The sequence below is a fragment of the Paramisgurnus dabryanus genome, chromosome 6, assembly GCF_030506205.2.
Source record: "Paramisgurnus dabryanus chromosome 6, PD_genome_1.1, whole genome shotgun sequence".
Classification (NCBI taxonomy): Eukaryota; Metazoa; Chordata; class Actinopteri; order Cypriniformes; family Cobitidae; genus Paramisgurnus; species Paramisgurnus dabryanus.
Window position 1 is genome coordinate 6839984 of NC_133342.1, and position 27955 is coordinate 6867938.

A 27955-nucleotide genomic window follows, 5' to 3' on the forward strand; every position below is an offset into this window, starting at 1 on the left:
CAAATGCACTTTGAATAACTTATTAAGAATCGTGTATATTGGTTTTTATAATTAAAAGTCCTTCCATCATAACCATGCCATAGGCTTTTAATCATTGCACATGTATGCAAACACAGATTGGGTTCTAATAGCAACATAACCATTAAAAACAAACCTTCTTTTAACTTTCTGTCTGCTTGGAATGCATAATGAAAAGCACCTTTCTGAACCTTTGATCCCCTATAATTTATATGTTTTCTCCTTCATAGAGATATCTTAATCTTTTAATCGAGCGATTATAGCTTCGTTTTTCGTCTGAATAATCACCCACATTTATCTTCATCATTTCTTCAGAGGTATCTGCTGTCTATATTCATGTGGTTACATGGGTTTGCCTAAGGCTGGTTTGCACCAAATGAGTGAAACAACACCTCACTGCTAGAATATTCTCATCTCATTACATTTATTATTTTGCAGGTTAACAAAATGAGACATTAGCTGCTGTTTAACAAATGTTTGATAAAAAGTGACACTATTTGCAGGGTTAGTACCTTTTACACTTTCACTGTCACTGCTCCACAGGTAAAACAATGATTTTTTTTTAGTCTTTATCAACACTAATCTTGACAAACTATACATAGTTGGAAAGCTCTCAGATTGAGGTTTTCATATTTCCTCACCATTTTGCAAAAATAATGTTATAGTATGAGTAATTTTCTAAAATGTCACTTGCCAACAGGTGAGCCCAAGGTTTGTTTAAATATTTTTTTTTTAGATATCCCATAAACCTGAAATAATCTTGACAAATATTGTTGGAAAGCTCTAAGAATGTAGTTTTCATATATCAAGGCGGTTTGATGATAGACATTTAGTATTGACAGTCAGTTTGTTAAATGTCAGTCACCCCGTAATTATTATATATTCATAATGTCCTATTATAAATCTTAAAAAATCTTGACAACCTATATATCACTGGAAAGCTTTAAGAATGTAGTTTTCATATTTCAAGGCTGTTTGATGATAGATATTATGTAGTGACAGTCATTTTGTTAAATGTCACTCATTCCCCATTGGAATACATATGAATTATTATATATTCATAAGATTCCGTTTTTATTGCATTATTGATTCTTTTTTATAGTTTAAAATGACTTAAAATGCTAAAACTATTTTTACTATTTTATGATATGACTTAAGTTATTTTTTAGTTTAATATTCACCATTCCAAAGGGGGGGTGACAGTTAAAGGGTTAAAACAAAGATATATGTTCTGCACTGTTAAATAAGCACAATTGTGAATAACTGAACTTTTCTTGATTGCTAAAGACAGAACCTGCATTATATTATAATATAAAATATATGGATATTTGAAAAATATATAAAAGTAAATAATTATTAAATATCTAAAATATGTAATACCACAAAGCTTTAACCTTAGCAATCTACGCCATCGTGTGGTCAGATATGATTACTGCTTGCAGGCGCTTTTCCATCCTCAACATTTCGCAATCAAGAGAAGGCAAACATTGTAGTTTACGTTTGTTTTGTAGTTTGTTTACGTTTGTGCATAGTAATGTACGCGCGTTTAGACGGATACAAAGTCAGAGAAGAAGCTAATTTAAAAGGAAATTGTCATTTATTTATTTTTATATTCAAATAAAATCAAAATATTTACATTATATATTCTAACTTCTACATTATATATTCTAAACTACATTTATAATTACATTATAATTACAACTATTTAACAGAAGTGCTCCTGTCTGAACAAGTCCACTTGTGCCGCGGTGCATTGTGGGTGTGCGCGGAGAAGTAAAATGGCGGACTTGGCGAACGAAGGTAGGCAACCGTGTGAATTCGAGAAACGCGTAAAACAAAAGAAATGAACAGCCACCGTGATCCGTCCATGTCACATTTATGTTAGTTAAAGTGCCATGCACGATTTTGACACCGTCCGTGTTTATAAACGCCTCCATGGTGGAGCGTGTGCGGATGTTTAGCGCAAATTAGCCGACGAGTGGCTTAGCTTAGCGGGCTACTGACTGACAGACTCTGTGTGTATGTGTGCGATACAGCTAACAGGCTAACCCCGGCCTCTTTGCGTGTTTCTCTTTTTGATTTTTAGGCGGGTGGAAACGCACGCGCTTGCCCGAATACTCTCGCGCGCGACACACGCGTGCACACTGTAACATCTCCAGAACGTTAATTCGATGCTTGTCGAGCATTTCATGGAAGTATTAAATGCACGAAAGATTAAGATAATGCATTTAAGGTTTTAGCATTGGCCTACCGATGTTTCTTTTAGATTGTTACTGGTGTACGTACGTGTTTAGGCATTTTTGCCGTTAGCGATCTCCTCAGCTAAGTGTGATGAATAAATAGATCCTATCAAACACGACTTAACACTTGATATACTTTTTATACACGGATGTTAAGGGTTGGCATTTTGTGCTAAAATGTGTTTTCTGTAAAACTGCTTTGCTCCAATCCATACTAAAATTGACACATTTAATTGAGAAGTGATCTGAATAGCCAATATGTTTATAATTCTACAGATGACGTTTGTGTATTTAACTAACCAAAGTTGGTGGCATAGATGCATTTATTCTGGACATTATTGTCGTTTTTGTTGTATCCTTTTAAGTGTAACCTATTTCGATGCATTTACTTTCTGTGTGTTATTGAATTCCATAGTAAACAATACATTCATGTGCCAGAAAAATCTTTGATATTTGCATTTTGTTAAACATAACTGTTTTCTTTTCTTTGATATTAATTCTCTCCAATGCACAGAAATGAAACCAAAACTCTCGTGGGTGGGGTTATGACTTGCACCACTCATGTTTTGGCAAACTTGTTTTGTTTCCATCCGATCAGAATTGGGTATGGATGTAGATCTAAAGGGTGCATCGATTCATGCACATATCAAATGTCTTCTCAGGTCCAAAGAAATATAACATTACATTCACACAGGGTGCCAGCGTTAATGCTTTACGGAAGGTGTTTCTGAAGGTTGGCCAATCAAAGTGGCCGCAACACACGTGCCTCTTTTCTCCAGGCTTGCATAAACATAATTTGCTGGGTCTGCACTAGGTTATTCGCATAAGGTGATCTGATTGGTTGATGCACACGTTGGCGCTTGAAAAGTTGAGAAATGTTCAACTGTGACGTTGACGGATCCACAATTCAGTTCGGCAACACATGATGTCACCCATTAAAAGTAAATGAGAAGCGTTAACGCTTACGTGCCCCGTGTGAATTAGGTATGTGCATTTATGTCATTTTTTTTTTTTCATTTCGATTAATCCATAGGTCTGAAGAATGAGTACTCGATTAACTGGGGGTGGGGCAATCAAAGGGGTCGGCGTCATGGTGAAAATAATTTTTTTATTATTAAAAACACTCAAATAAAACTTAGTTTTGAAGAAACTATGACAGAACAATGAACACATACTAGATTATTAATTAATTAAATGTTTCTCACCCCGGATTTCCACCGACTGCGGAACGGCTGCGGATCCGTTGCGGAACGGCGGCGGAGTCAATCGGTTTCCATTCAAGTCAATGTGTGTATTTCCACTGACTGCGCTCCGAATCCGTCACAGCTCCGGCCATCCGCAGCCCTCCGGCACAAATACGCAGAGCTTCTATTTTTGACGGATGCCGGACAGCTCCGCAGGGCGGAGCCATGACTTTATCGCGTGATCATACCTGAATTCACGAGAACTCGTGTTTTTTTATTAAATCTTTGCAATACAAACATTACAAACAAACACAAATAAAGTCATTAATACAGAAACAACAAATAATAGACAGGAACAGAGCCAGGGGAGTTTCAAATAAATACATTAAAGATAAAGCATATATAAATGTTTTAGCAGCCTTCTTATTTTTTGAATTTTGGATGTATTTGATGTACTGCTCTGTCTATGCGAGATCTCGTGTTGTGATCTGGGCTGGTTTGTAAAAACGTCATAATTCAACGGCATAATGGGCAGAGACAGAACTAGGTATCGCGCGATCATCACGTGAATTTGCGAGACCTCGTCACTTCAGCACGCAGCCGCTCTGCCACAAAAACGGAACTGGTGGGTATTGGCGGACAGCAGAGTGCGGAGACGTAACGCAGCGGAGCTGATCTGCAGCTGCTCCGCAGTCGGTGGAAATCCGGGGTAGCAGAAACCTCTAACAGGAAAAGCTGCGTGATGAAGAGAAACTAAAGAGTTAATAAACACAAACTGATGCGCTTTCTATATGATGCACTCTACATAATATTAAGCCTTTATACAACATAAATGTACAACGTGCATCTATCTGCATAAAATGCAAGACTTCAACTTAGTATTAATTTAAGTTATGTACAGAAAGTTTAACTTCCCTTGTGGATGTGCATCATAAACAGCGCACTTTTAAACACGTCCAGTCAAAGCACAAGCGTTATAACATTAAGCAGCTTTAAGTCTTTTGCTATCATTTTAGCGATTAGCTGTGTCGTGCATCCCCTTACCTGTTCTCAGGCAAGATGTAATGTTAATGCTCGTATGGCTCTCTGGTATCTCTTGACATTTGATGTTTAAATATGAAATGATAACCCATTGAACTTTTGACGGCACTGTACTTTTTGCACCTGACTGACTCTATTTCCGAAAATCACAGCATCCTTTTAAACCATAGTGCCTCAGGAATGTGAGGTGTGGCCGGCTTCACGGGATCGGTGGGATGCTGCGGCGTGGAATTATCTGTTTGTTTTTAAATCATGCATGGTAATGTTACTGATGTCATACGCCGGTCTGCATGGTAATGTTACTGATGTCATACGCCGGTCTGCATGGTAATGTTACTGATGTCATACGCCGGTCTGCGTAGCTCGACATGACGTCAAACATGCATCTCCAGATCCAGTCTTTACTACAACATGCGCTTGTAACACTTACCAGACATCCAAACGCCGCCATATCCATAATAAATAAATAAATAAACCCACATAATCATCGTTTTCGTGATCGATCATAGATGCCACGTTGTACTCGTGCCCACCCCTAGTGTGAATGTACCGTAACTGACCCGAATCGCATTTTATCTGACATGCATAAAAAATATTTTTAAAAGGAAGACCCGACGAGACAAACCAGAGAAAATTAGACACAATTTTGACCTGACCCAGTGGCAATTTTTTATATTTTTATTTGGTATCTGATGACAACATCAAGGTAACCACTAAAATCTGCATTCAAAATGAATTCACATGTCTGGCTCAATGAAAATTAACCTACGGCCAGCCACACGATGTCGCAAATGCAAAAAGAGGATACGTTGTAAAAGCGTTGAAAATGCGTGGTTGGTCCATGTGGCAAAAATACATTTATTTTAAATTACCCCAGACTCAAATCTGCTAATTTTATACCCGATTCGTGTCTGAGGCACACGTGAAACTTTTACACCTGAACTGTCTCGGGTCAGACCTTGGGTTTTTGAATCTGGGTGGACCTGTAAAGATCTCTTAAACCAGATCTCCCCCGTTCCAGCTGCCTCCTCATCCAGGGTTTCCTGTGCTAAAGGCCCGCGTGTCCACCTCTTGCCCTGGGGTGAAATGTAACCCCATGCACACATGATTTACCCCCCTTTAGGATTCTGGTGCCCTGCAGTACAGCAGCCCTGGGTGATGAGGTCACCCATCATGAGGATCTGTCTGTGTGTGTGCATTGGATGCCTCACCGCTTGACCCAATTACAATGATGTGTGTAGATTTGGAGTCGGGCAGATGGAGGAGAGTTAGATAGTTATTTGTTTAGGTATAGTAGCTATTTACAGATTTGAATGGGTCTGTTGGCACAGCTTCTTGGTGTGTAAATGCACTGGTTATTAAGGAAATTTGACTTGTATCTGTATAGTTTGGATTACAGCTCACTTCGATATTGCATGCGTTCTTTCTTTGCTTGTCTGTAAAATTATTGTTTTACTACCCTGCAGTTTTGTTGCTGTCATGGTACTGCATCTAAAAATATTATTGGCTAATCGGCCAGATCATGTGTCTTTGTTTATTTATGAAGCAGGGTTTTTTAAACCATTTTGATTGTGCCAGTAGCCTCTAGTAGCAACTAGTTCGTCTGGTTATTTCTAAATTAATTTAGACTACAGATTTTAGGGAATGAACATGGTTTGCAGTAGTTTACAGTTTACACAAGTTTAATATTTACAAACTTAAGTTAAAGTTATTTATAGCTGTTGCTCAGTTGAGTTCCTCTTAAGTGTTGTACATTGTTGATAAACACACATGTGTGACTACATGGTTCTGTTTTGCTTGGCAACTATACTGTTATATGTCTACTCTTAGAGATAAAGTTTTAAATATCATTCTAAATTTAGGAGAATAGCAGAGCCCATCCCACAAATACAATGATACGTAAGAATAACATCATTGTGATAACTTGAAGAGCCGTGTTTTTCATGCTGATGAATGACAAACACTGACAGTCAATCAAAAGCCATTCGAATTCAAAGGTCTTCAATTCAGAGTTGAAGGCGGGTGAGCTAGAGGTCTTCTAAACAAAATGTACCCAACCTGAATCACTTTTTACTTGAGCCCAATGTGCATATTTTTTTGAAAGAAAGAAAGACCTCTGAGACAAACCGGATAAAAATTAGATCCCAGTCTGACCTAGGGATGCTAAACAATTAATCGCGATTAATCGTTGGCAGAATAAAAGTTTTTGTTTACATCATATATGTGTGTAAACTGTGTATAATAAATATGTATATATATAAATATGAACACATTCATGTATAATTTTAAGAAAAAAAATGTATATATTAAGTATTTATATTTATATATATAATATAAATTATACATAAATATTAGGGGTGCACGATTCAGAAAATTTCACGATTCGATCCGATTCCGATTTTTAGCCTCAAGATTCGATTCAAAATCGATTTTCGATTCAAAAACGATTCTTGATTTAAAAAAAAAGATTCACAGTATGTAAATGTAGTTTAATTCTTCCTATGTGACTGATTGTAGGAGATATACAATTTTAAAGAAAAGAAACACAACAAATTAAATGTAGTTTGATATTACTTTGTCTTTATGCAAAAATAAAAACTGTTATGAAGCAATTAGATGACCCCTTTTATCAAACTCTATTAAATACAATAATATAGTATATGAATGATAGACAGTGCAGGTCTATAGATTATATATGTGACTGGTGTTATAATAGTTATTATGTCTATTAGATAGAGCAGAAGCAAGGAAAGTGCCTCTCTATTTCTCTCTTGCCAGTAAAAAAAGCTAAATCCACTCATTATTTCAGATTCAAAAGTCTGCTTGCTGTCCAAGTGACAGGGGACTTTACATTATAGCTTTGCATTTTGTAAATCTTGAGTCAGCTTGAGCTTTGCTCGTTCAGTGCAATAGATTTTTGAAAAGATATGGTTTATTAATAATGTTAGAAAAGAGCCAGTTTTTATCGCCATAAAAACCGTCAGCACGCTGAAACTGCACGCGAGCTTTAGCACGGTAGCGCTCACGGTCATTCTCCGATCGACTCGGGTTTTACTCACTAATCAGACTCGGGACCCGAAGTAATTAAACTTTGACTGACCCGGACCTGACTGACCATTTCAAATACAAACCCGGAACCATACGGTCCGCGGGTGCTCCGTGAAGTCCTCTAATGGTAAAACTCTGCTCATGTTCAGAAACATGAAGGATACAATGTGACACGAGCTTGTTCGCATCCCAATTCATTGCGAAACAGAGAGCACGTGAACGGACACCGAGCTCATCATGTCGCACACAAAATGTCATTATTAAAGAGTGTCATCATCACAGAAAAACAAAAAAGACAAAATTTGACGCCAGAAATACTTGCGCACTTGTTAATATAACTGTGCAGCGCGCCCAAGTAAAGTCAATGTGTGGGAAACACTGTGACAAGAGTGTGCAGGCGTCATAGTGAATACGACGCAGCGTCATCTATGGGAATACTGAGATAAACTCATTTCAGGACAATAGTAAAACGGCATTACAAAAAAATTTATGAATCGATTTTTGGAATTCTATGAATCGATTCAGAATCGGCAAAGCTTGAATCGCGATTCAAATGTGAATCGATTTTTTTGCACACCCCTAATAAATATACAAATGTATATACACATGTAAACATTTCTAAAACATATACATTTATGTGTGTACATTTATTTATACAAATGTATCATACACAGTTCACACACATATATGATGTAAACAAAAACTTTTATTCTGCTAACAATTAATCGCGATTAATTGTTTAGCATCCCTACTCTGACCCGAACCATAAAGAAAACCAGAAAGAAACCCCATTGGCCTCACATCCAATTTGGCCTACTGCTCCATTTTTTACTGTGTTATTTGACAACGACACCAAGGTAAACTCTAAAATGTGGATTCAAAATTGATTGACAGGACTGTCTCTACGAAAATTAACCTTACTTCCAGCTACGTGATGTCGGAAAAGAACTTGATACTCATGCGTGAGATCGTTTGGGTTGTCTCGTATCTGTTTGGCAAAAACACATTCATTTTATTTTATCAGACACCACTAGGGATGTAACAATTCAATCACGATTCAGTCGCGGTCCCCATTAAAAATGAAATCGATTCTGAATCGCAAGGCTGCGATTCTTTGTTTTATGCACAGCTTGTGCGTGTACTACGGCATTTGGTCAGTAGGAAGTCTTTATCAATCTAAAATCATTATGAGTCGGAGTCGTTTATAACGTGCATTTAAAAAAGCAACACTCGTTAAGCAAAATCATTCAAAATATTCTTTATTATCATGAAAATACCTGAAACAATTTGAAGAACAGCGTATAAATATTCCTGTGTAGACATTTCCTGGAATAGTGTTTGCAATGATACTTCTTGTGAAGCACAAAGGGATTTTCTGCATGAGAGCGCCCCTGGCGTTCGGATGTGCCGGGATTTCACAGTAATTCATTCAAATTCATTCATTGAGAAAACGCGCATCTGCACGGTTAATCGTTACACTCCTAGAGACCACTAATAGTTTACCCGACCCGTGTCCAAAGCACACGTGAAACTTTCAGACCCGAACCCACTTGGGTCGGACCTCAGGTTTTTGAGACCTCTAGCATGAGCTTGAATGAATGAATATAGAGAACCGGTATCACCTTACTTATAAGCTTCTAAACAAACAATATTGTTAACGATACTTTTTCATTGTTTTTCCTCCTATTTTTGGGCATTTTATTTGGTCTTTCTTGTCTCTATCGTCTCACATCTTTTTTCACCAAATTATAGAGAGTAGTATTGACACCTAACCCCAGCTGCTCCCGACGAGCTGGATGGCGCCTTGCATGGCTGACACCACCGTCGGTGTATGAATGTGTGCGTGAATGGGTGAATGTGAGGCAAAACTTGTAAAGCGCTTTGGATGGCCATAGGTCTGTTAAAAGCGCTATATAAATGCAGTCCATTTACCATATAACTTTTATTGAAAAAGCTAGCATGATGGCCTAACAGATTGTATCATTTTCTGTGTTTGTTTGTTTTTTGTCTCACAGAGAAGCCAGCCATAGCTCCTCCAGTCTTTGTGTTTCAGAAGGACAAAGCCCAAAAGGTTCGTCTGCTTTCGTCTGTATAAAGAAAATATTAATGAAAATAAACGTAAAATCTTTATCTGTGTTTAATGTCTACCATGTGTTTGAGTGCAATCTAATGTGGGTTTACTGTGTATTATAATTATTAATAAATACACACACGCATGTATATAATTAACTCTTTCCCCGCCATTGACAAGATATCTCGTCAATTAAGAGAAAACGCTTCCCCGCCAATGACGAGATATTCCGTCTTTCCGCAATACCGCTATTATCCACCAGGTGGCGCCCTTCCGCAACTTTTTAAACCCGGAAGTATTGCCCTATGCCATACTGCTGCATGTCCGTGTCTGTTTTAAAGATCGCTCTGAATATGATCTCTATGAAAAGTCCGTCATAAAAATGGAATTATCTCTGCTTTTTGCTCAAAATATGGTGTTTTTGCAAAAACCTACCCATATTCAAAAGCTGGTTGCAAAAGAACCACTAAAGGTAGGATGAAACGGTTTTTTTTGTTTGAAAGCAGAGGGTCTGTTCTTTCATTTGGTATATTGTATGTTTATATATTTAAAGAAGAACATTTTCTGGAAGGCATTAAACTTTGGTGAAAATCATGAAAAATGCTGGCGCTGGCTGGCAACTTTTTTTAAAAACGCTGGCGGTGAAAGAGTTAAGAAACATTTGCAAAATTATACATGTATGTGTGTGTATTTATATATATATACACTCATCTAAAGGTTTATTAGGAACACTATACTAATACTGTGTTTGACCCCCTTTCGCCTTCAAACTGTATTAATTCTACGTGGCATTGATTCAACAAGGTGCTGAAAGCATTCTTTAGAAATGTTGGCCCATATTGATAGGATAGCATCTTGCAGTTGATGGAGATTTGTGGGATGCACATCCAGGGCACGATGCCTGTTCCACCACATCCCAAAGATGCTCTATTGGGTTGAGATCTGGTGACTGTGAGGGCCATTTTAGTACAGTGAACTCATTTTCATGTTCAAGAAACTGATTTGAAATGATTCGAGCTTTGTGACATTATGCATTATCCTGCTGGAAGTAGCCATCAGAGGATGGGTACATGGTGGTCATAAAGGAATGGACATGGTCAGAAACAATGCCCAGGTAGGCTGTGGCATTTAAATGATGCCCAATTGGCACTAAAGGGCCTAAAGTGTGCCAAGAAAACATCCCCCACACCATAACACCACAACCACCACCAGAAATATCCTGGGAAAAGATTCATAATCCATTAAGTACACTGTTTTGTATTTTATCGCAATAAAATTATGCATTTTTTATAAAGGCTCAGGCATGGCATATAATTCATGCCAACTTTCATCATTGCCAGGATCATCCACCAACTCTGTGTTCTAGTTTCATCTGCCTTCTGACATAGATACAAATCATCTCCAAAATATGAATTCCCAGAAGCCAATTAAGCAAAGCAAATCAAACAGTGCGATGTTTGAAATGGTTGTTTTTGACCCGACCATGAAATCGTTTGAAATGTGAATCTTAAGATGTTGTCTTCCAGTAGACTTTGTTTATTTAGCCAACCAATTAAAATGTTTTTCCCCATCTGTTCTAGAGATCCGCAGATGGGTCGAGCGCGGAGGATGGAGATGGTGAGTTTAGAGCAAGAAGTTACAGATGGATTAAGCTCACTGTCATAGTCAGACGCTCATGATGTGTCAGACGAAGCTTTAGTTTCTGATTTGCTTGGCCCTCAGATTCGGATCGAGATGATGGCGAGTACTGTCCCCCTGTTAAGAGAGAGAGGACCTCATCTCTGACCCAGTTCCCCCCGTCACATTCAGGTGATCATGCTACCAGTAATTCCTACACACGGTTGTTCACTCTAATGGGTTTGGCTGATTTGTTGTTGTTTTTTGTTTCATCAAACGAACAATGTAATACCACATCTTTTCATCTTTGTTTTTCTCGCTTTTTCACCTGTCACAGTTCCCAAGAATAACATCTTTATGCCCTCAAGTTTATGCCAGTCTCCAACTGGCAATTCAGACTCTGAACCAGGTAAGAAATCACCATTTATTTATTATCTTTCTTGCCAGTTTTCTCCTTTTGTGGCATTCACAAAAGTGGCACTGGTTTGTTATTTTACTATGGTACCTTAGTATCAAATGTGCTTCTGTTCCATGTCACATAATGAAGTTTATTTATCCAAACAGTTCGGGAGGAACATGGTCATGTAACTAATAAATGCAACAAGGTCTCTATATAAAGCAATCCCTCACTTCTGTCTCGTGACTATCCCATTTAAGGAGGGGTGAGAGCCCTCCCCTCAGACAACATGCCAAATAAGCTTTATCATCATATCTGATTATGTGTTAATGCGAACTCTGGTGAATATGAAATGCGTCATCAATGCTGAGATCAAACATACAGTAGTTGTTTTGTTATAGCTTGTGCGTGCATGTGTATTTTTTATTTGCACAATTATTTTAAAACTAGTTGATTGACAGGTGACTCTTGTACATCGTGATCCAATCACAGACCCAGAGTCTGTACTGTCCACTAATACAAACCCTAATAGTTTGTGTGTGTTATGGCACTTTTCCATTGCACAGTACCCCATGGGTCAGATCACTTCACTTTGGATCGGTTAGCTTTTCCATTGATTTTATTACCACTTCAGAGTAGGAGGGATTATATGCGAGCCATTATATTTGCACTGCCTACTGCTGTGACGTTATACAAAAAGTTGGAGCAAGCATTGTTGGAACTTGGAATGCAGTGTTTCCCATACATTAATTTAGGGATGCACTGATACCACTTTTTTGGAATACGAGTACGAGTACTTGCATTTCAGTACTTGCCGATACCGATACCGAGTACTTAATAAAAAACATGATTTAAATTTACAGGTAACAGATTTAGTCATATAATTTAACAAAAAAACAAAGGACTAGTTTTCCAGTTTGTTGTAAACTCTGCCTCTTTGGAAAACACAAGAGGCATTAACCCCTTACACGCCGCTGAAACATGGACATTTCTCAAACCGTGGTATCGATTCCAGGTATCGGGGGACTTTTAACGAGTACTTTAGAAAATGTGGTATCGAGGCCGATACCAGTATCGGTATCGGTGCATCCCTACATTAATTTATTTGTCAGTCCACCTCAAAATCATAATTGACATTTTAACACGAATTCTTGGTCTTTTTCATGTATAAACACTCGACTGGCTTTCCCACTGTACAGGTACTGGTATGACTCTGTGCTTTTATAGTTGCGCAACAACACAAAATGATTAAATATAGATTCATATGATATATCAGGCCGCTTCTTCATTTCATCCTCCCACTGGGTTATACATGACGGGTGTAGTAAATATTTACCATAACTGTTTTAATCCTGTTTTGTACGTGCTCTTAGGACATTGTTTTCTACAGGCTGGTTATTGAAACGAAAGTCTTGCATAAAGAAAAGGAAACGAGTTATATCAAGTGCTAGTAGTTTAAGCACAAACCTAACCAACCACAAACCAAATGTTTTTAAGCTGGGCACCTTCAGAGGCCTACGTGACACCAAGATCTAACAGGAAGTGGTCAGAGCAATTTTCTCTGATGGAAATGAGCCACAAAATGAGAACTTTAGAAAGATGGTGACTGCGGCTGTGTTAAGAATACTAGTGCTTACTGCACAGTATCATTTACTATCTGTTCAAAATAGTAGGTAAACAAACATTCGGTATGCAACAAAAATGTTTTAAGTGGTACTATGTTACATTGACCTCACCACATTAAGCCTGCATGATAGTGGGGAGAAACTTGCATTGCAGTGTTATGTTTCCTGCGATGTATATTGCGATATGAGAACTGCTAGATGACTTAATAAAGCTCAGATTAAGAGGAGTTAACTTCCTTGCATTTTTTTGTATAGCTCACTAATTTTTCACAAACAGCTAAGATTTGCGTCTGTCGTCTTTATTATATAGTATACCGCTAGCAAAGGGATCCAAAATAGTGTTTCTTTTGAAAATCAAGCTCTGTATGTTCTGTGATGTGACTAATGCAGATGCACGCATTGCGGTGTCGATGCTGAAACCATATATTGTGCAGCCCTAATGTACTAGAAATTAGTGATGCACCGATGTATCGGCCGCCGATATTTATTGGCCGATTTTTGCTGAATTTGAAACCATCGGCAATAGCACGAGAAAGGCCTATACCGATTGTTTATTAATTAAATGCATAAAGAAATCCATTATATGTAAAAAATGAGTTAATGTTGTTAATAAAATAAATGCTGAATAGCAAAAACACCTTTAAAGGTTGTCATGCTGTCTTATTATATTTGCTTTAGCTTCATTTGTGCCTCTCTTATTATGTTGGTCAGTTGAATGTTAATTAGATCCAATCCATGTTCAGTAAAAATAATTTGATGCAGAAATAAACTAGCTTATAGACCAACTGTATAGTATTGTATAAAAGTGTTTAATATCGTCATCGGTATCGGCCATAAGTTGTCTGTTTAAATTGGTATCGGCCCAAAAAAATCCTATCAGTGCATCCCTACTAGAAATGTTAGTATGCCATTTTAAACAATCTCAAGGTGTCTTTATTGTGCAAGGCACACACTGCTGTCTGTGATGCAATGTTGTGTCTTAAGTATGAATGAACGTGTGTTTGTTTATCCGTGTGATTTTATCTGGTGTTTCATAAGAGATGTTTGCTTTAGTGTTTTTAACGATTAATCTGTTTGTCTTTCCCAGAAGAGAAGCCTGTCGGGTTTAGGTTGAAACCTCCAACCCTCATTCATGGCCAGGCCCCAAGCGCAGGTAAGATCAACTCATTCCTGCTCTTCATATTTTACTGTATCGGCACACATGCAAATACACATGAACTTATGTTCAAAAGGAGATCTGGGAAATTGTTTGTATTGTAAAATACACCCGGAAAGCATTAAGAAAAGGAATTAACTTCTTGTTCCTCTTTTCAAGCCCATTTTTAAAAAGTCTTACTCTGCTGAAAGATTTTTAAATAGATTTTGAGATAACTTTAAATTGTTAAATCTAAATTGTTTAAATAAAATATTTTAAAACTTGCATCCAAAAACCAAATCATTTCCAACATGCATAGTTGCATCAGTAGCTATTATTAGATGCACAAAATGTTGTCAGTCCGACTGAATTTAATCCGGTTGCAGGTTATTACAGTTCATCTTAGTACCCTTATCTGATCTAAAATGTTTGTTTACATGTTCACTATATAATGATATAGGCAATGAAAACACACTTTATGTAGCCTAATGTTATGAAATACATCAACGCTGAACAGTGCGGGATCCCATCACCTTAATAATGTGTGTTGCTTGTGTGTGCATTGCGTCGCTTTTGCATTTTTCCTGTGACCAAAAATATGTTATGCTTTCATAAGCGGTAAATATAAGACGTGAACTTAAAGGGACCCTCTCTTCTCCTGATGCTCAGATCATAGATCGGACTACACCACCCCTTTGCATACGATCGAGATTTGCATTCAATCGACCTCAGTAGTATTGATTAAGGTGTTTACATGACAGCTTTTCAATCCGATTGCTTGCATGTAAATGTACCTAGTGTTAGTCAACAGGAATCATCAGCTGAAGTGCCAGGATGTTTGTAGTTTAAGTGTTGGTGTGCGTGTTTATCCTGCTGTGTTTGGTTTCTGATTCAATCCGTCAGTAGGTTGTTTTTCAGGCGTTCCAAGTCAAAAGCCTAAGGAACATCAACGTAGTGTACTGAGACCAGCGGTTCTGCAGGCACCACCAGCAAAGACCCTCACAGATTCCATCAAGACCAGTATGTCCTTCCACTAAACACTTGTTTTTTTAATGCATAGCTTTTCTTTTTTTTTAAATTTGTATTCGTTTTAATAATTTTTTAATAATTCTTTTATGCACATGTGAAGCGCTTTGAATAACCGTCTTGTATAAAATCTGCTATGTAAATTAATCCTTTTATATGCTTTTTCTCAAGGAAACTGAGTCTTTTATGTAATTAGATTATTGTGTGTGAAAATTGACTCTAAATTGACTGATTCCTGGTCGTCTTGTTTATGATTCATGTTATTCCAAATGAAAATTGTCTTCTCACAGACTCCAGCTGTGGAACAAACGGAGTGGGGAAGTTTGATGATGCAGCGTCAGAAAGTCGTTCCGTTTTCCAGAACAACACAGACAGCTCGGACAAGTCCCCGGTGAGATACCAGGTTGATGTCTTGAGTTTGTAAATGGATGGAAACTCTTATTTTAGTTCAACAGCTAGAGCATGGCACTGGCAACACAAGCGTTATGGGTTTAATTCTTAGCCCAATCCCGAACTTTCTCAAAAAAAATATGTTTTTTTTTAAATGTACTGCATATTGCTTTTGATAAAAATGTCCGCAAAAAATAAATAAATAAACAAATATATATATATATATATATATATATATATATATATATATATATATATATATATATATATAATTATTATTATTATTATTATTATTATGATTATTATTTATTTATTTTTTTTATTTTTTTTACAACTAGTGTTTTAACTAAATATTAAATAGGGCTGCAACTAATGATTATTTTCATGATCGATTAATCGGGCGATTATTTTGATTAATCGACCAATTGGATAAAACCAAAATATATTTACTCAATTAGATGTTTTCACGTATTATAGCTAAAAAAGTCACTTAATTAGGACTTTCACATGTAGAAGTGTACTTTTAAAAGTACAAAAGCCACACACTAGTACAGAGTTTTACTAATATAATCTTTTTCTATATATTTTAAGCCTTAAATAAAAAAGTTTAAACAGAACAGTAGTAAGACATCTTTAAATGTTGAAATTATGATAACCAAATGTATTGAGTCTACAGGGATTTGCTGATGAATACATTTAGTCACGGATTAATAAACTTATTGTAATCTTTAACTTTAGCCCTTGATAAGTATTAACAAAATAAATAAGCCAAATGATATGCAAGTGTGATAGCCTACATTGTTTCCTTGTTACAGTAATAAATAATAGATTTCCCCCTTACTTTAAAACAGATGCTTAGTTTCTGATTCATTACTATTTTTATAAAAACCCCAAAACAATTAAACACATACAAAACGAAATTAAAACTTTATTAACCAGTATTCTTTTGCGCTTTTGCTTCCGCTTTGTCCTGTCAGGGTTGCCAGATCCGCTTAACACAACCAGCCCAATGGCCATTAGTCTTAAAGCATCCCAATGACTATTCACAGCCCAAATACCAACAACTAATGAACCAAATCCTCCCACATAAACAGTTTAAAAGTAGTCTAATTCAGAAATACGCGTGAGAAGCAACAGCGCCGGATAAACATGTAGCTTGTGTTGTATGAAGAAAAGGTGCCTGACTTTGAGCGTGCAGCTTGCGTTGTATGCTTGACTTTGAGCACACAGCTTTCACTGTGTGAAGAAACAGCACCTGACTATAATTATAAGCGCACATGTCCGTGCTGTGAGACGACGAAAGGTTGTATGAAGAAAAAGTGCCTGACTTTAATTATAAGTGTCTGCACTGTTCGACAGTGGTGCAGGAGCACGTGACCAACTAATCGATAATGAAATTCGTTGACAACTAAAATCATAATCGATTATAATCAATTTATTGATTAGTTGTTGTAGCGCTTATATTAAACATATTTTTATTGACTTTGATTTTTGATGCTTCTTGCTGGGTTTTGCTTTAAGGAGTTTTGTTGTTTACGGATAAAAGACCTGACGCTGAAAAGTATTCGTGCCCATCCTGATGAAGACAGAGACTTTGAATGACTTGAATGAAACATAACAATAAATTAACATGAATTTTGTTTCTTTGCAGAAGCGAGAAAAGGACGGTGAAGAAAATGGAGGTGAAAGGAAAGAAGACAGCAGTCAGAAGGACGGTGGAGTGGACTCGACATTTGTCTTTGGCCAGAATATCAAAGAGCGAGCAAAGGTCAGTGATTTTGTTTCTGGGTAGGGCTGTGGAGTTTAATTGTTTTTGATTTTCGATTCAAATGTAAAGCGATTACTTTTCGTTTCTGTCATTTTCGTTTTGTGTTACGAATCTAGCATATCATAATTAGCTGCACCGCGGCACGCTTTCACTTGCACGTGCAGTGAGCTGTGCTTTCGCATCTGTCTGAAGTCAGATCGCTTAGTAGTAACTTAAGTTTACATTTGTATGCAAGTTTTATGCATTTCAAGTGAGCGAAGGCAAAACTATCCCTTGCATTTAAAATATGAATAGCGTGCTGCTGGGCCGATGTGTTTGTATCCACAACTGCTGGCCTGTTGCAACAACACTATAAATTCGTTGAATTGAGTACAGTACTACTTGCTCCTTCTGAAGACGCATAGATCATTTTTTTTACGTTTTAATGTCCCTCTTAGGTTTCATAAATCCCCCTATACCAGGCATCAAGTTAGTGATGGTATGGGAAAAATGAGATGAAAATCTTCTTGTGATGACTCTATTATATGGTTTATAGAGCATATCAAATGATATCCAAATGTGGTAACCACATACCATACCTCTGCGATCTCCCCCATCCATATCAATACCAGCGATGCATCTTGTTAATATTAAATGTCTTTGATGCAACCTCTTGTCTAATAATGGATTCCAACATAAGTAACAAAACGGTAGTTTCTTGATAACGAAACTACATGATATTACATTAAAAAAATGTAGTTTGTATATTATTATGGAAATATAAATAAATGTTTTTATTTTATTTTGTACAGCACTACAAAACACTTTTTTAGGAAATTTAGACATTATAGACATTTCAGCAGTTATGGCCAAAGGCTCGCACTAAATGATTTGATGACACTTTAAATGACAGAAAAATTACAAATGACTAATGACTTAAAGGATTAGTCAATTTTCTTTAAAAAAATCCAGATAATTAACCACCACCATGTCATTCAAAATGTTGATGTCTTTCTTTGTTCAGTCGAGAAGAAATTATGTTAATTGCGGAAAACATTCCAGGATTTTTCTCATTTTAATGGACTTTAATGGACCCCAACACTTAACAGTTTTAATGCAGTTTAAAATTGCAGTTTCAAAGGACTCTAAACGATCCCAAAGAGGCATAAGGGTCTTATCTAGCGAAACAATTGTCATTTTTGGCAAGAAAAATAAAAAATATGAACCTTTAAACCACAACTTCTCTTCTTCCTCCGGCTGTGTGACAAGCCAGCGCGACCTCACGTAATTGCGTAATGACATCGAAAGGTCACGTGTTACATATATGAAATGCACATTTGCGTACCATTTAAACAATAATCTGACACATTAATAAGTATCATTCGACATACAACAACGTCATAACGGTCCTCTTTCTCCACACTTGTAAACACTGGGGCGTAGTTTCGATACGTCATCCGTGACCTCTTGATGTGATGACGTATTACGTGAGGTTGCGCTGGTTCGTCACTCAGTTGGGGGAAGACTAGAAGTTTAAAAGTGCATATTTTAGATTTTTCGCTAGATAAGACCCGTATGCCTTGTTTGGGATCGTTTAGAGTCATTTGAAACTGCAATTTTAAACTGCATTAAAACTTTTAAGTGTTGGGGTCCATTAAAGTTCATTAAAGTGAAAAAAAAAGTCCTGGAATGTTTTCCTCATAAAACTTAATTTCTTTTCAACTGAACAAAGAAAGACATCAACATTTTGGATAACATGGTGGTGAGTAAATTATCTGGATTTTTTTTTAAGAAAATTGACTAATCCTTTAAAGTGAGTACATGCATGGGGGAATTACTACATATTTGGTATCTTGTTTATGCAAAATAATGCCATCAGACAGGAAATTTAGGTGTCACGTCATTGACCCGTACATATAAATCTTTTTTATAGTTGGATGAAAACAACACAGTCAGCAACTCAAAGGACGGCACACAAGATTCTGCGAGCACAAATTATTTCCTACAGTACATGGGCACCCCTAGGTAACCGACTTTCAACCTTCTTATATCTTTCCCGCATGTTCTCTTTCTCTGGGTTAAGTATTTATGCCCAGTTCTGTAAACCTTTCTCTGTTTGGTTTTCAGCACTAAAGCTGCCAACAGCTCAGATAAAGGCTCCAAGTTTGTCTTTGGCCAGAACATGTCTGAGAGAGTCCTGGTGAGTAAATAATCGGGTGTTTTTACTTCAGACAGATGTGACACTTAAAGGGATGGTTTACACGAAAATGAAAACTGTCATCATTCTCACGCTCGTGTTGTTCCACACCCACATGACTTACTTGGTTCTGTGTGGCATACATTTTTTGGGGGGGGTCTGATGTGAATGGAGACAAAAACAATATCATAAATGTTTTCCCGTGCATCTTGTTCCAGGTCTCAAAAAGCATGATGGACGGATAAATGATGAACAATTCAGGGTTCCCACGGGTCAAGGCCCTGGGAAGTTTTTGAAAATATACATACATAGATAGATACAGGTCATTGAAAGTGCTTGAATGTATTTTATGCAAGAAGTTTTCTGGATAAAAAAATCCATATTATTCCCTGTGTAGTGTAGGATAATATCATAAAAGTTCTAAACTTTTTAAGCACACATGGGAATGTTGATTTATACCAAAATGCCTTTTTGCATAGTTGTGTTTGACACATGAAAACGTCTCGGGTTACGTATGGAACTGTTGTTCCCTGAGAAGGGAACGAGACGCTGCTACTCCCTTGCCATACTTCCTGCGTCCCTGTAACTCCGTCTTTGGCAATATTTCAGATAGCGATATACTTCCTGACTCCCGCTTCACCCTGTCTTTGTCGTTAAAGCCTCACCATTGGTTGAATTTGATATAAACATTCAGACGCACTTACCCATCGAGGCGTCTCCAAAGTGTCACCGCAGTGACGCAGCGCGAGTTCCCTCGAAAGGGAACTGTAACAATGTATCTTAAAAGGTAACACGATGTAACCTTGCTCTCACTCGAAATGTGTCCCCATATTACGTCCTTAAATTTGAGGGTATTGCACCTGGAAAGTCCTTGAAAGGTCCTTGAATTTGAAGTTTAGTACGGTGTGGGAACCCTGACTAATCTTTTACTGTAAATAATTTTAAAGACACAGCAGAGGTTATGTTTCGGATGTATGACGTATGTATTTTTGTGTGCTTTATTTCAGAGCCCACCTAAAGGAGGCGAGCCCCCAACAGAGAGCAGTAAAGAAACTTCAGCCCCGGTCTCTGAGCCCTCATCACAAGAGGCCACGCCTGAAAAGAGTATGTGCTTATTTTCACTGAGTACCATCACAAGTTCAATGTATGTACCATTGTTGGCAGTATGTACCATACAGTTGGGCTGCTTACAGTACAGTCCTGTTGGTTTGTACATATGTGCACATAAAAAAAAATTCTCCCATGTGTGAATGCCAGATCACAGTGTGACCGAGTCTCTTGAAGAGTCTGCAGCCGCCTACACCAAAGCCACTGCCAAGAAGTGCATTCTCGAGAAGGTGGAAGTCCGTACCGGGGAGGAATCAGAGAGCAATGTTTTACAGGTGAAAGATGTTAAAAAGATTACCGGCTGGTCTCATCCTTTTATGCGTGACCGAAAAATACCATCACTCTTACTGGTCACTAAAAGCGTCATCAGGCTAGCCAAAATGTACACGAGGAACAGATTACATGCAGATCTGATGTGAACGCATCTTTTGTCCACAGATGCAGTGTAAGTTGTTTGTGTTTGACAAACCGGTTCAGTCGTGGGTCGAGCGAGGCCGCGGACTGCTCAGACTTAACGACATGGCGTCCACCGACGACGGCACGTTACAGTCTAGATTAGGTAAGAGTAGCGACAAGCCCGTCCCAACATTTCACATGACTATGAATACATCATCATCAACCAATCCGTCTTTCTCTTTATCGTAGTCATGCGAACACAGGGCAGTCTCCGATTGATTCTGAACACAAAGCTTTGGCCTCAGATGCAGGTGGACAAAGCCAGTGAGAAAAGCGTTCGTATCACAGCAATGGATACGGAGGACCAGGGTGTGAAAGTCTTCCTAATATCGGTAAAACTCTCTTTTAATACTTTCACTCACACAAATTGTCTACTGTACCATGACTTAAATCCTTCATTCATGAATCCTTGAATTGTTTTGAGTTTACAATTAGTTGCATTACATCATTGCCCTTAAACTATGCGTAAACTGTTGGTTGGTTATGGCTCATTCTCATGTTTTACTGGTGTTTCTCAGGCGAGCTCTAAAGATGCCGGTCAGCTGGCCGCAGCTCTGCATCACCGAATCCTGGGACTGCGGAGCCGCCTGGAACAAGAGCCCGAGAGCGTGCCCGCCCCAGCTGAACCCGAGATACCCCAGTCAAGCGATGATGATGAACCCGCTAACAATAACAGCACCAATAACAACACCGGTGCTGCAAACTCCAGCGTCAGCGGTACGAATCTTTATACTTTGTGTGCATATATTTTTAATTTCATTTTAATTTATTTATTTGATAGGGACAATGCACATCGAGGAACATCTGCATTAAAGTAATAACAACAGACGTAAACATGCCGGATTACAACCACAGGGCTAATTTACATCAGTAGTCCCTATAATGGTTTGATTTGAACCTGAATAACTAAAACAACTTTTTGTAAAGTGGATACGTACAGTTTCACAGTTATGTATTGGGCAGTAGGGCTGGGATAAACGATTATTTTTTAAACGATTAATCTAGCGATTCTTTTTTCGATGCATCGAATAATCTAACGATATATTATCAGTCCGATTCGACTTCGATTCGCGCTCCTCATGCGGCAGGGTGGATGCTTGTTAACATGGGCGCTGAAAAAACATGCGCCGCTTACGCACTGCTCACACTTGCTGTGAAGCCGGCGTGGACTGGAGCCACTCGCGTTGCTACTACTCAACGGCGCCGTCTTTTTGGGTCTGACGAATCGACGCGCATATTTTGCGTCGACATCGTCGATTACGTCGACGCGTTGTCCCAGCCCTATTGGGCAGACACAATAATTTGTAGCGACTAATGATGTACTTGCATTATTTGAACCGTACCAGAGTACGTTTGACCCCAAAGTACTTTTTTTTTGGGCTAGTGTGATCGATCTGTACTGTACCAGGGTGCGGTATACTTTAGGGGTGGGAATCGTTTGGACCCTCACGATTCAAATCAGAATCGATTTTTAGGGATCCGATTCAATTCAAAATAAATCCTCGACTTACTAATTAGCATATTTGTGACGTCACTGTCACATTTGCACTCAAAGACTAGTGTTTGCACTTTTGCTACTAGTCTCTGAACTGTCATATACTGTATTTTAAAGGGACACACTCAAAAATCTTTGGTTATTTAGTGCAATGCTAATGTCTCAGAACCAGACCCAGAGATCAGCTGAACGGATTTCAAAACGGTAAAAATCAAATGTTTAACTCTAGGGGAGCTGGAAAATTAGCATAGTTTCAAAAAAAAGAGGAGTGTCCCTTTAATGCAACTAGGGATGTCATGATCCGATGCTGGATCGGACATTGGATCGAGGACGGACAACATGACCGAACCAATTCCGATATGTGCGTTAGCGTGGTTGTTACTGACAAGCTATTAAAAGGACCACATATTATAAAAGCACCATAAACGTTTTATGCACTTATAGGTTTATTTGAAGGAACAAACGCACATTAAAAGATATTTAAGATCACAGAAACACTAACTTACTCAGAAACTGGGTTAATCCACTGGTGAAACGGACGGATGAAACGTGTCATTCACACACGCACACACAAGATAACTTCACGCTATTTTAAAGATCTGTTTTTATAAAGTCTTAGTAAGCAGTTGGATGGATGCAATTCACTTTGTGCTGAGCACACGATGCATCTATTCGCTTTGTGTTTTAACGTTTATAAACTTTCCATTGCGGTGCGAGGATTCCCATGAGGGGATGATTCAAGGCCATCAATTCTGCGCCCAGGAAGCCCATAAGCGTGTACAGGATGATTTAGGCGCATCAATTCTGCACCGGAATGTGCATAAACTCCGGTCAAGCACTTAATTCCAAAAATAACCATCTGCACACTAGAGGATGGATACCCAAACCGAGTCCGACGGGACCCGACGGTACCCGGGCTCGTGACGACACATCGAACAGTATTTATATAATTTTTTACCTCTAATACAACACTATCCACAGAAAAACAGGAGCCCCGTATACGCTCTCATGCTTTGCACCCGATACAGTAGGTGGCAGTATGCACCTATGAAGTTGTTTCGCAACCTGCTGTTAAACATTACATGAATAAGAAGGTGATGTGAACGTGCGTGTTTCATTTTAAGATGAACAAACGCTTAAAAGAGGGCCATTGGCTACCTACATATTATAATAAGCTGTTTTAAATTTCAAATGTTCAATGCCTTATTACGCCGAGCCCGACCCGAACCCGAACATCATTTCTAAAAATCTACTCGAACCCGGCCTGGCCCGTCGGGTCCCGTCGGACTCGGTTCGGGTATCCATCCTCTACTGCACACTAAAGCTTTTTTACTATGACAGTTTTACGCAATTAAGGAAAAAATATTTAGCATACTTAATTTATCAAACGTACCTATTATATGTTCTCCTTAACACTGCCATGATTAATATCTATGTTTCCTGAAACGTGTTAATGATTTTAAATTAATTGATTTTAACATTTAAAATTATACTAGATGTAGCAGAAAGCACTATACACAATTAATTACAATAGATATCGGTATCGGCTGATATTCGAATTCTGGTATCGGATCGGAAATGAAAAAGTCTCGATGCCGGACATCCCTAAATGCAACTAAGTGCTCAATAATGTCATTCTTATGTACATATATGTTTTGTTTTTTTTTAGAAAAATATTTCAGGATGTTTCTCAATTTAATAGACTTTATTGGATCTCAACAGTTTCAATGTCAGATTAAAAGGGCTCTAAAGGGCGTTTTCCCGGACAGGGATTAGACTAGTCCTAGTCCTAGACCTAAACAAATGTAAGAGCTGTCCAAACTGAAAACAACTTGCACTGACATATCTTAAAATACATCAGTGCCCTTTGGTTTGCCTCAAAATGCACAAAAGTTGTTTTTAGTAAGACATTTTGTTAAAACTAGTTATATTTTCTAATTAAACTAAGGCCTAGTCCTGGTTTAAGCTAATCCCTGTTTGGGAAACCGACCCTATATGTTTTCAGCAAAGGCATAAGGGTTGTATCTAGTGAAACAATCATTGTGTTCACAACAAAATGCACTTTTAAACCAAAACTGCTTGTCTTGCACCAGCCGTGTGATGCGCCAGCGTGACCTTACGTATTACGTAATCACGTTGAAATGTCGTGCATGATGTATGCGAAACAACCGCCCTAATGATTACAAGTCCGGTGAAAGAGGACCGTTCCGTCATTGTCGTATATGTAATGATACTAATGAATGTATTTGTGTCAGTTTATTGTTTAAAATTGTCTGCAAGGGTGTCACGTGACCTTTTGACGTGCCTTCGCAATACTTAGTCATGCTGGCGCATCACAAGGCTTTTTTATTTTTCTTTGTGAAAATGACGATTGTTTCGCTAGATAAGACCCTTTGATGACGTAGGGGTGAGTTAATATCATGATTTTTATTTTATGAAAGTGGAGTATTGCTTTAAAAGATGGTAAAGGAGTTCATTCTTTGAATAGTTAAAACTGCGTACTCACTATTAAATTGACCATTTAAATATTCACAAGGTCAAAAAGATGTGCAAAATGATAAACGAATCAATCTCTAAGTTTTGTCAGTGTCATCTGATCACACAGTGATATACAGAGTTAACGTCAAGTTCATTTCACTTTTAGGCAACTGTGAGAACAGCGAGACGGCAACATCTGAGAGCACATAGCACCCTGATCCACCGCTTGACCGACAACTGCCCACCAGGATTTTAGTGCAGGCATCTTTGTGGACAGCCCAGACCTGCACTGCCCCTCAGACCGGTGCTGTGGACCCCAGGGGCGGAGTCTCTCTTACCCAAACTTCTGTAGTTAATTTTCCCTTCTACATTTATTGTAAATCTGGAATTGATTTTTTTTATCATTTGGTTTGTTTTTAGTTCTTGTTTTTCCTTTTGGACTGCAAATAAACAAATTAAAGACAACAAAAAAGGAAAAAAACACAGAGACTTCTCCATGTATGGCTTTGGACTTGGTTGCTCATCATATTGATGAGCGTGGGGCGTTTCTCCATTTAAACATGGCTCATCAAGACTGCTGTTTCTACCGTGGGACCGTTTTGTACGCATTCTCTATGTCTCTCTCTCTTTCTCTCTTCGGCGGCTCTTGGCTTCAGAACACATCAAGACTTGCAGGCTCTTGCATCATCACGCTAACTGGCCAATCAGCTGGCCGGTAGCACCACAGTCGCCCGACCTCCGATGTACCCCTGTGTTTAGTGTAGTCGTAACATATTCCCAAAATTCAGTTAACTTCTGGCAGTCTCACCATACATCTGCTGGATATGCTCACTGGTTCTTAGGTTACAAGCTGATATACTTACTAGTCTGTTAGTTAGATTTCTCATCTGTTTAACGAATAAAGGACTAAACCAGCACAAGGACTCGTGCTGTAGTGAATCTGTTTCTAGAACTCTCGCCCCTTGTGTAAGAGAAAACTATCCTTACCCCAGTGTCTCTTGAAACATCAAAATCGTTTGTGTAGCGTAATTTAGGGGCAGATAATGTTTATTCGTTTTTAGTTGGTTTGATGAGAATTTAACAGCATCTCGATCTTTGTTTTTATTTTCCATATCCTGAGGGTTTGTATTGTGTTGGCCTTTTTTAAATATTGGTTTACTATATTAACTTTTTATCTATTTCCATGTCATTGGAGACGATATGTTCGAAATGAAGATTATTCTTCGTGTGTTGGAAGTTTTGAGTTAATTTAGTCAGGAAAAGGACAAAAAACATGTACCCTTGAATGTTCTGTAAATTTCTATGCGTATATTATCACTTACTAGCACACGGTGTCTCCAACCTCCTTTACAAAATAAATAGTAATATCAAAGTAAAAAAAAAGAAACATTTGAAATAAATTTTTGTCTTATGTCGAAACGTGGGCTTCTACTGTAGTTCAATTTCTTAAAAAGTGACTGTGAAAAGATAGGAGCAATTGACAAAACAAGCTATATATTTTGTATTGATTCATAATAATTATAATTAATATTTTTTAGTAACCATGCATAAACACCATTTACTTAAAAATAGAAACATGTACATAAATGTTTTTCACACATTATTGTAGCACAGTTTATGCTAAATACAGTTTGGTGTGATATTAGCCATTAATATGTTATAAGTAAATAAAAAAGACCAAATGTAAGAACATGTCAAAACTTCTCTAGTGCCACAAAACCCCTCAGATACCAGAGAGTTAACCCGTTTAATCCCACTGGTCACAATGTGACCGTGTCTCTTTCTTATTCTGAATGCTCTAAAAGTGTTGATGTTGGCGCTGGGCATAGATTGTCTTGATTAAAATGTATCATTGTCATGTGACTAGTGTGAAAGGTCACTTAACCAGATCAGTTTACTTCCTTAAAATGTCCTAAAAATATGAGATTAAACGGGTTAAAAACATATTTTTTAAAAATTAAAATGGGTATATTTGAGTCAGGAATCATGTGTTTTAAAGTTTTTATTTCAATGTATTTTTGATTGCCCTACCTTAAAAATGTCAGGTGGTATAACCAATAATTGTCAAGTTTTAATGCGCTCTGTGTATCGTCATGATTGTTTGTTTACTTGATAGATAATAATAACAAGAATAGATCAGCTATTAGCTGTATTATGTATTAAAATGATACGCTAAATTATCTGAAAGTTTATTTAGGGACATTAATTGCACTTGCACCTTTTAACTTCCTGGTTTCTCCACCTGACTTTTGCAAGTAAATTACATTGAAAAGGTTTCTGCTTGGATGCTGGTATAAATATTTGCCTCTGATACAAAGTTATTAAACATTTTTTATTTACAATTAAGTTTTTTAATAAAATATAATTTTCCTAGTTTTACATTGGTTGTACCACCTGACACCAAAAATGTACCACCCATTACATTAAAGTAGCTATTTTCCAGTACTTCAGAGAAATCTAAAATCTTTTCATTCAGCCATAAGGATAACTTTAGGGGTCCTCCGGATGATGTGATACCATGTTTACTGTTAACATTTGTTAACTTTTAATAAAAGGCCCATGATAGCGGTTGTACCACCCTGACATTTGAAAACATCCAAATAGTTGGAAAGACGTTTTTTAATTATCCCAACATTCCAACAGCTGCTTCTATTTGTGAAATGTGATTTATGTTTTGAACATA

At 37.7% G+C, this 27955-nt stretch overlaps 1 protein-coding gene across 2 annotated transcripts; it reads left to right on the forward strand.

Moving 5' to 3' along the window:
* The first annotated feature begins 1764 nt into the window (after positions 1 to 1764).
* ranbp3b (RAN binding protein 3b) lies at positions 1765 to 26691 on the forward strand. Of its 2 annotated transcripts, none has more exons than XM_065262384.1 (17): positions 1765 to 1818; positions 9547 to 9602; positions 11183 to 11219; positions 11325 to 11411; positions 11557 to 11628; positions 14329 to 14394; positions 15283 to 15396; positions 15693 to 15793; positions 17444 to 17560; positions 19473 to 19564; positions 19667 to 19739; positions 20744 to 20840; positions 20994 to 21118; positions 21282 to 21402; positions 21489 to 21631; positions 21818 to 22016; positions 25439 to 26691. In XM_065262384.1, the coding sequence occupies exons 1-17, from the start codon at positions 1797 to 1799 to the stop codon at positions 25480 to 25482; spliced, it is 1566 nt and encodes a 521-aa protein (XP_065118456.1). In that variant the 5' UTR covers positions 1765 to 1796; the 3' UTR covers positions 25483 to 26691. The 2 variants fall into 2 exon arrangements, with proteins under 2 accessions (XP_065118456.1, XP_073671013.1); XM_073814912.1 differs by having other exon boundaries at positions 15295 to 15396.
* The last annotated feature ends 1264 nt before the right edge of the window (positions 26692 to 27955 follow it).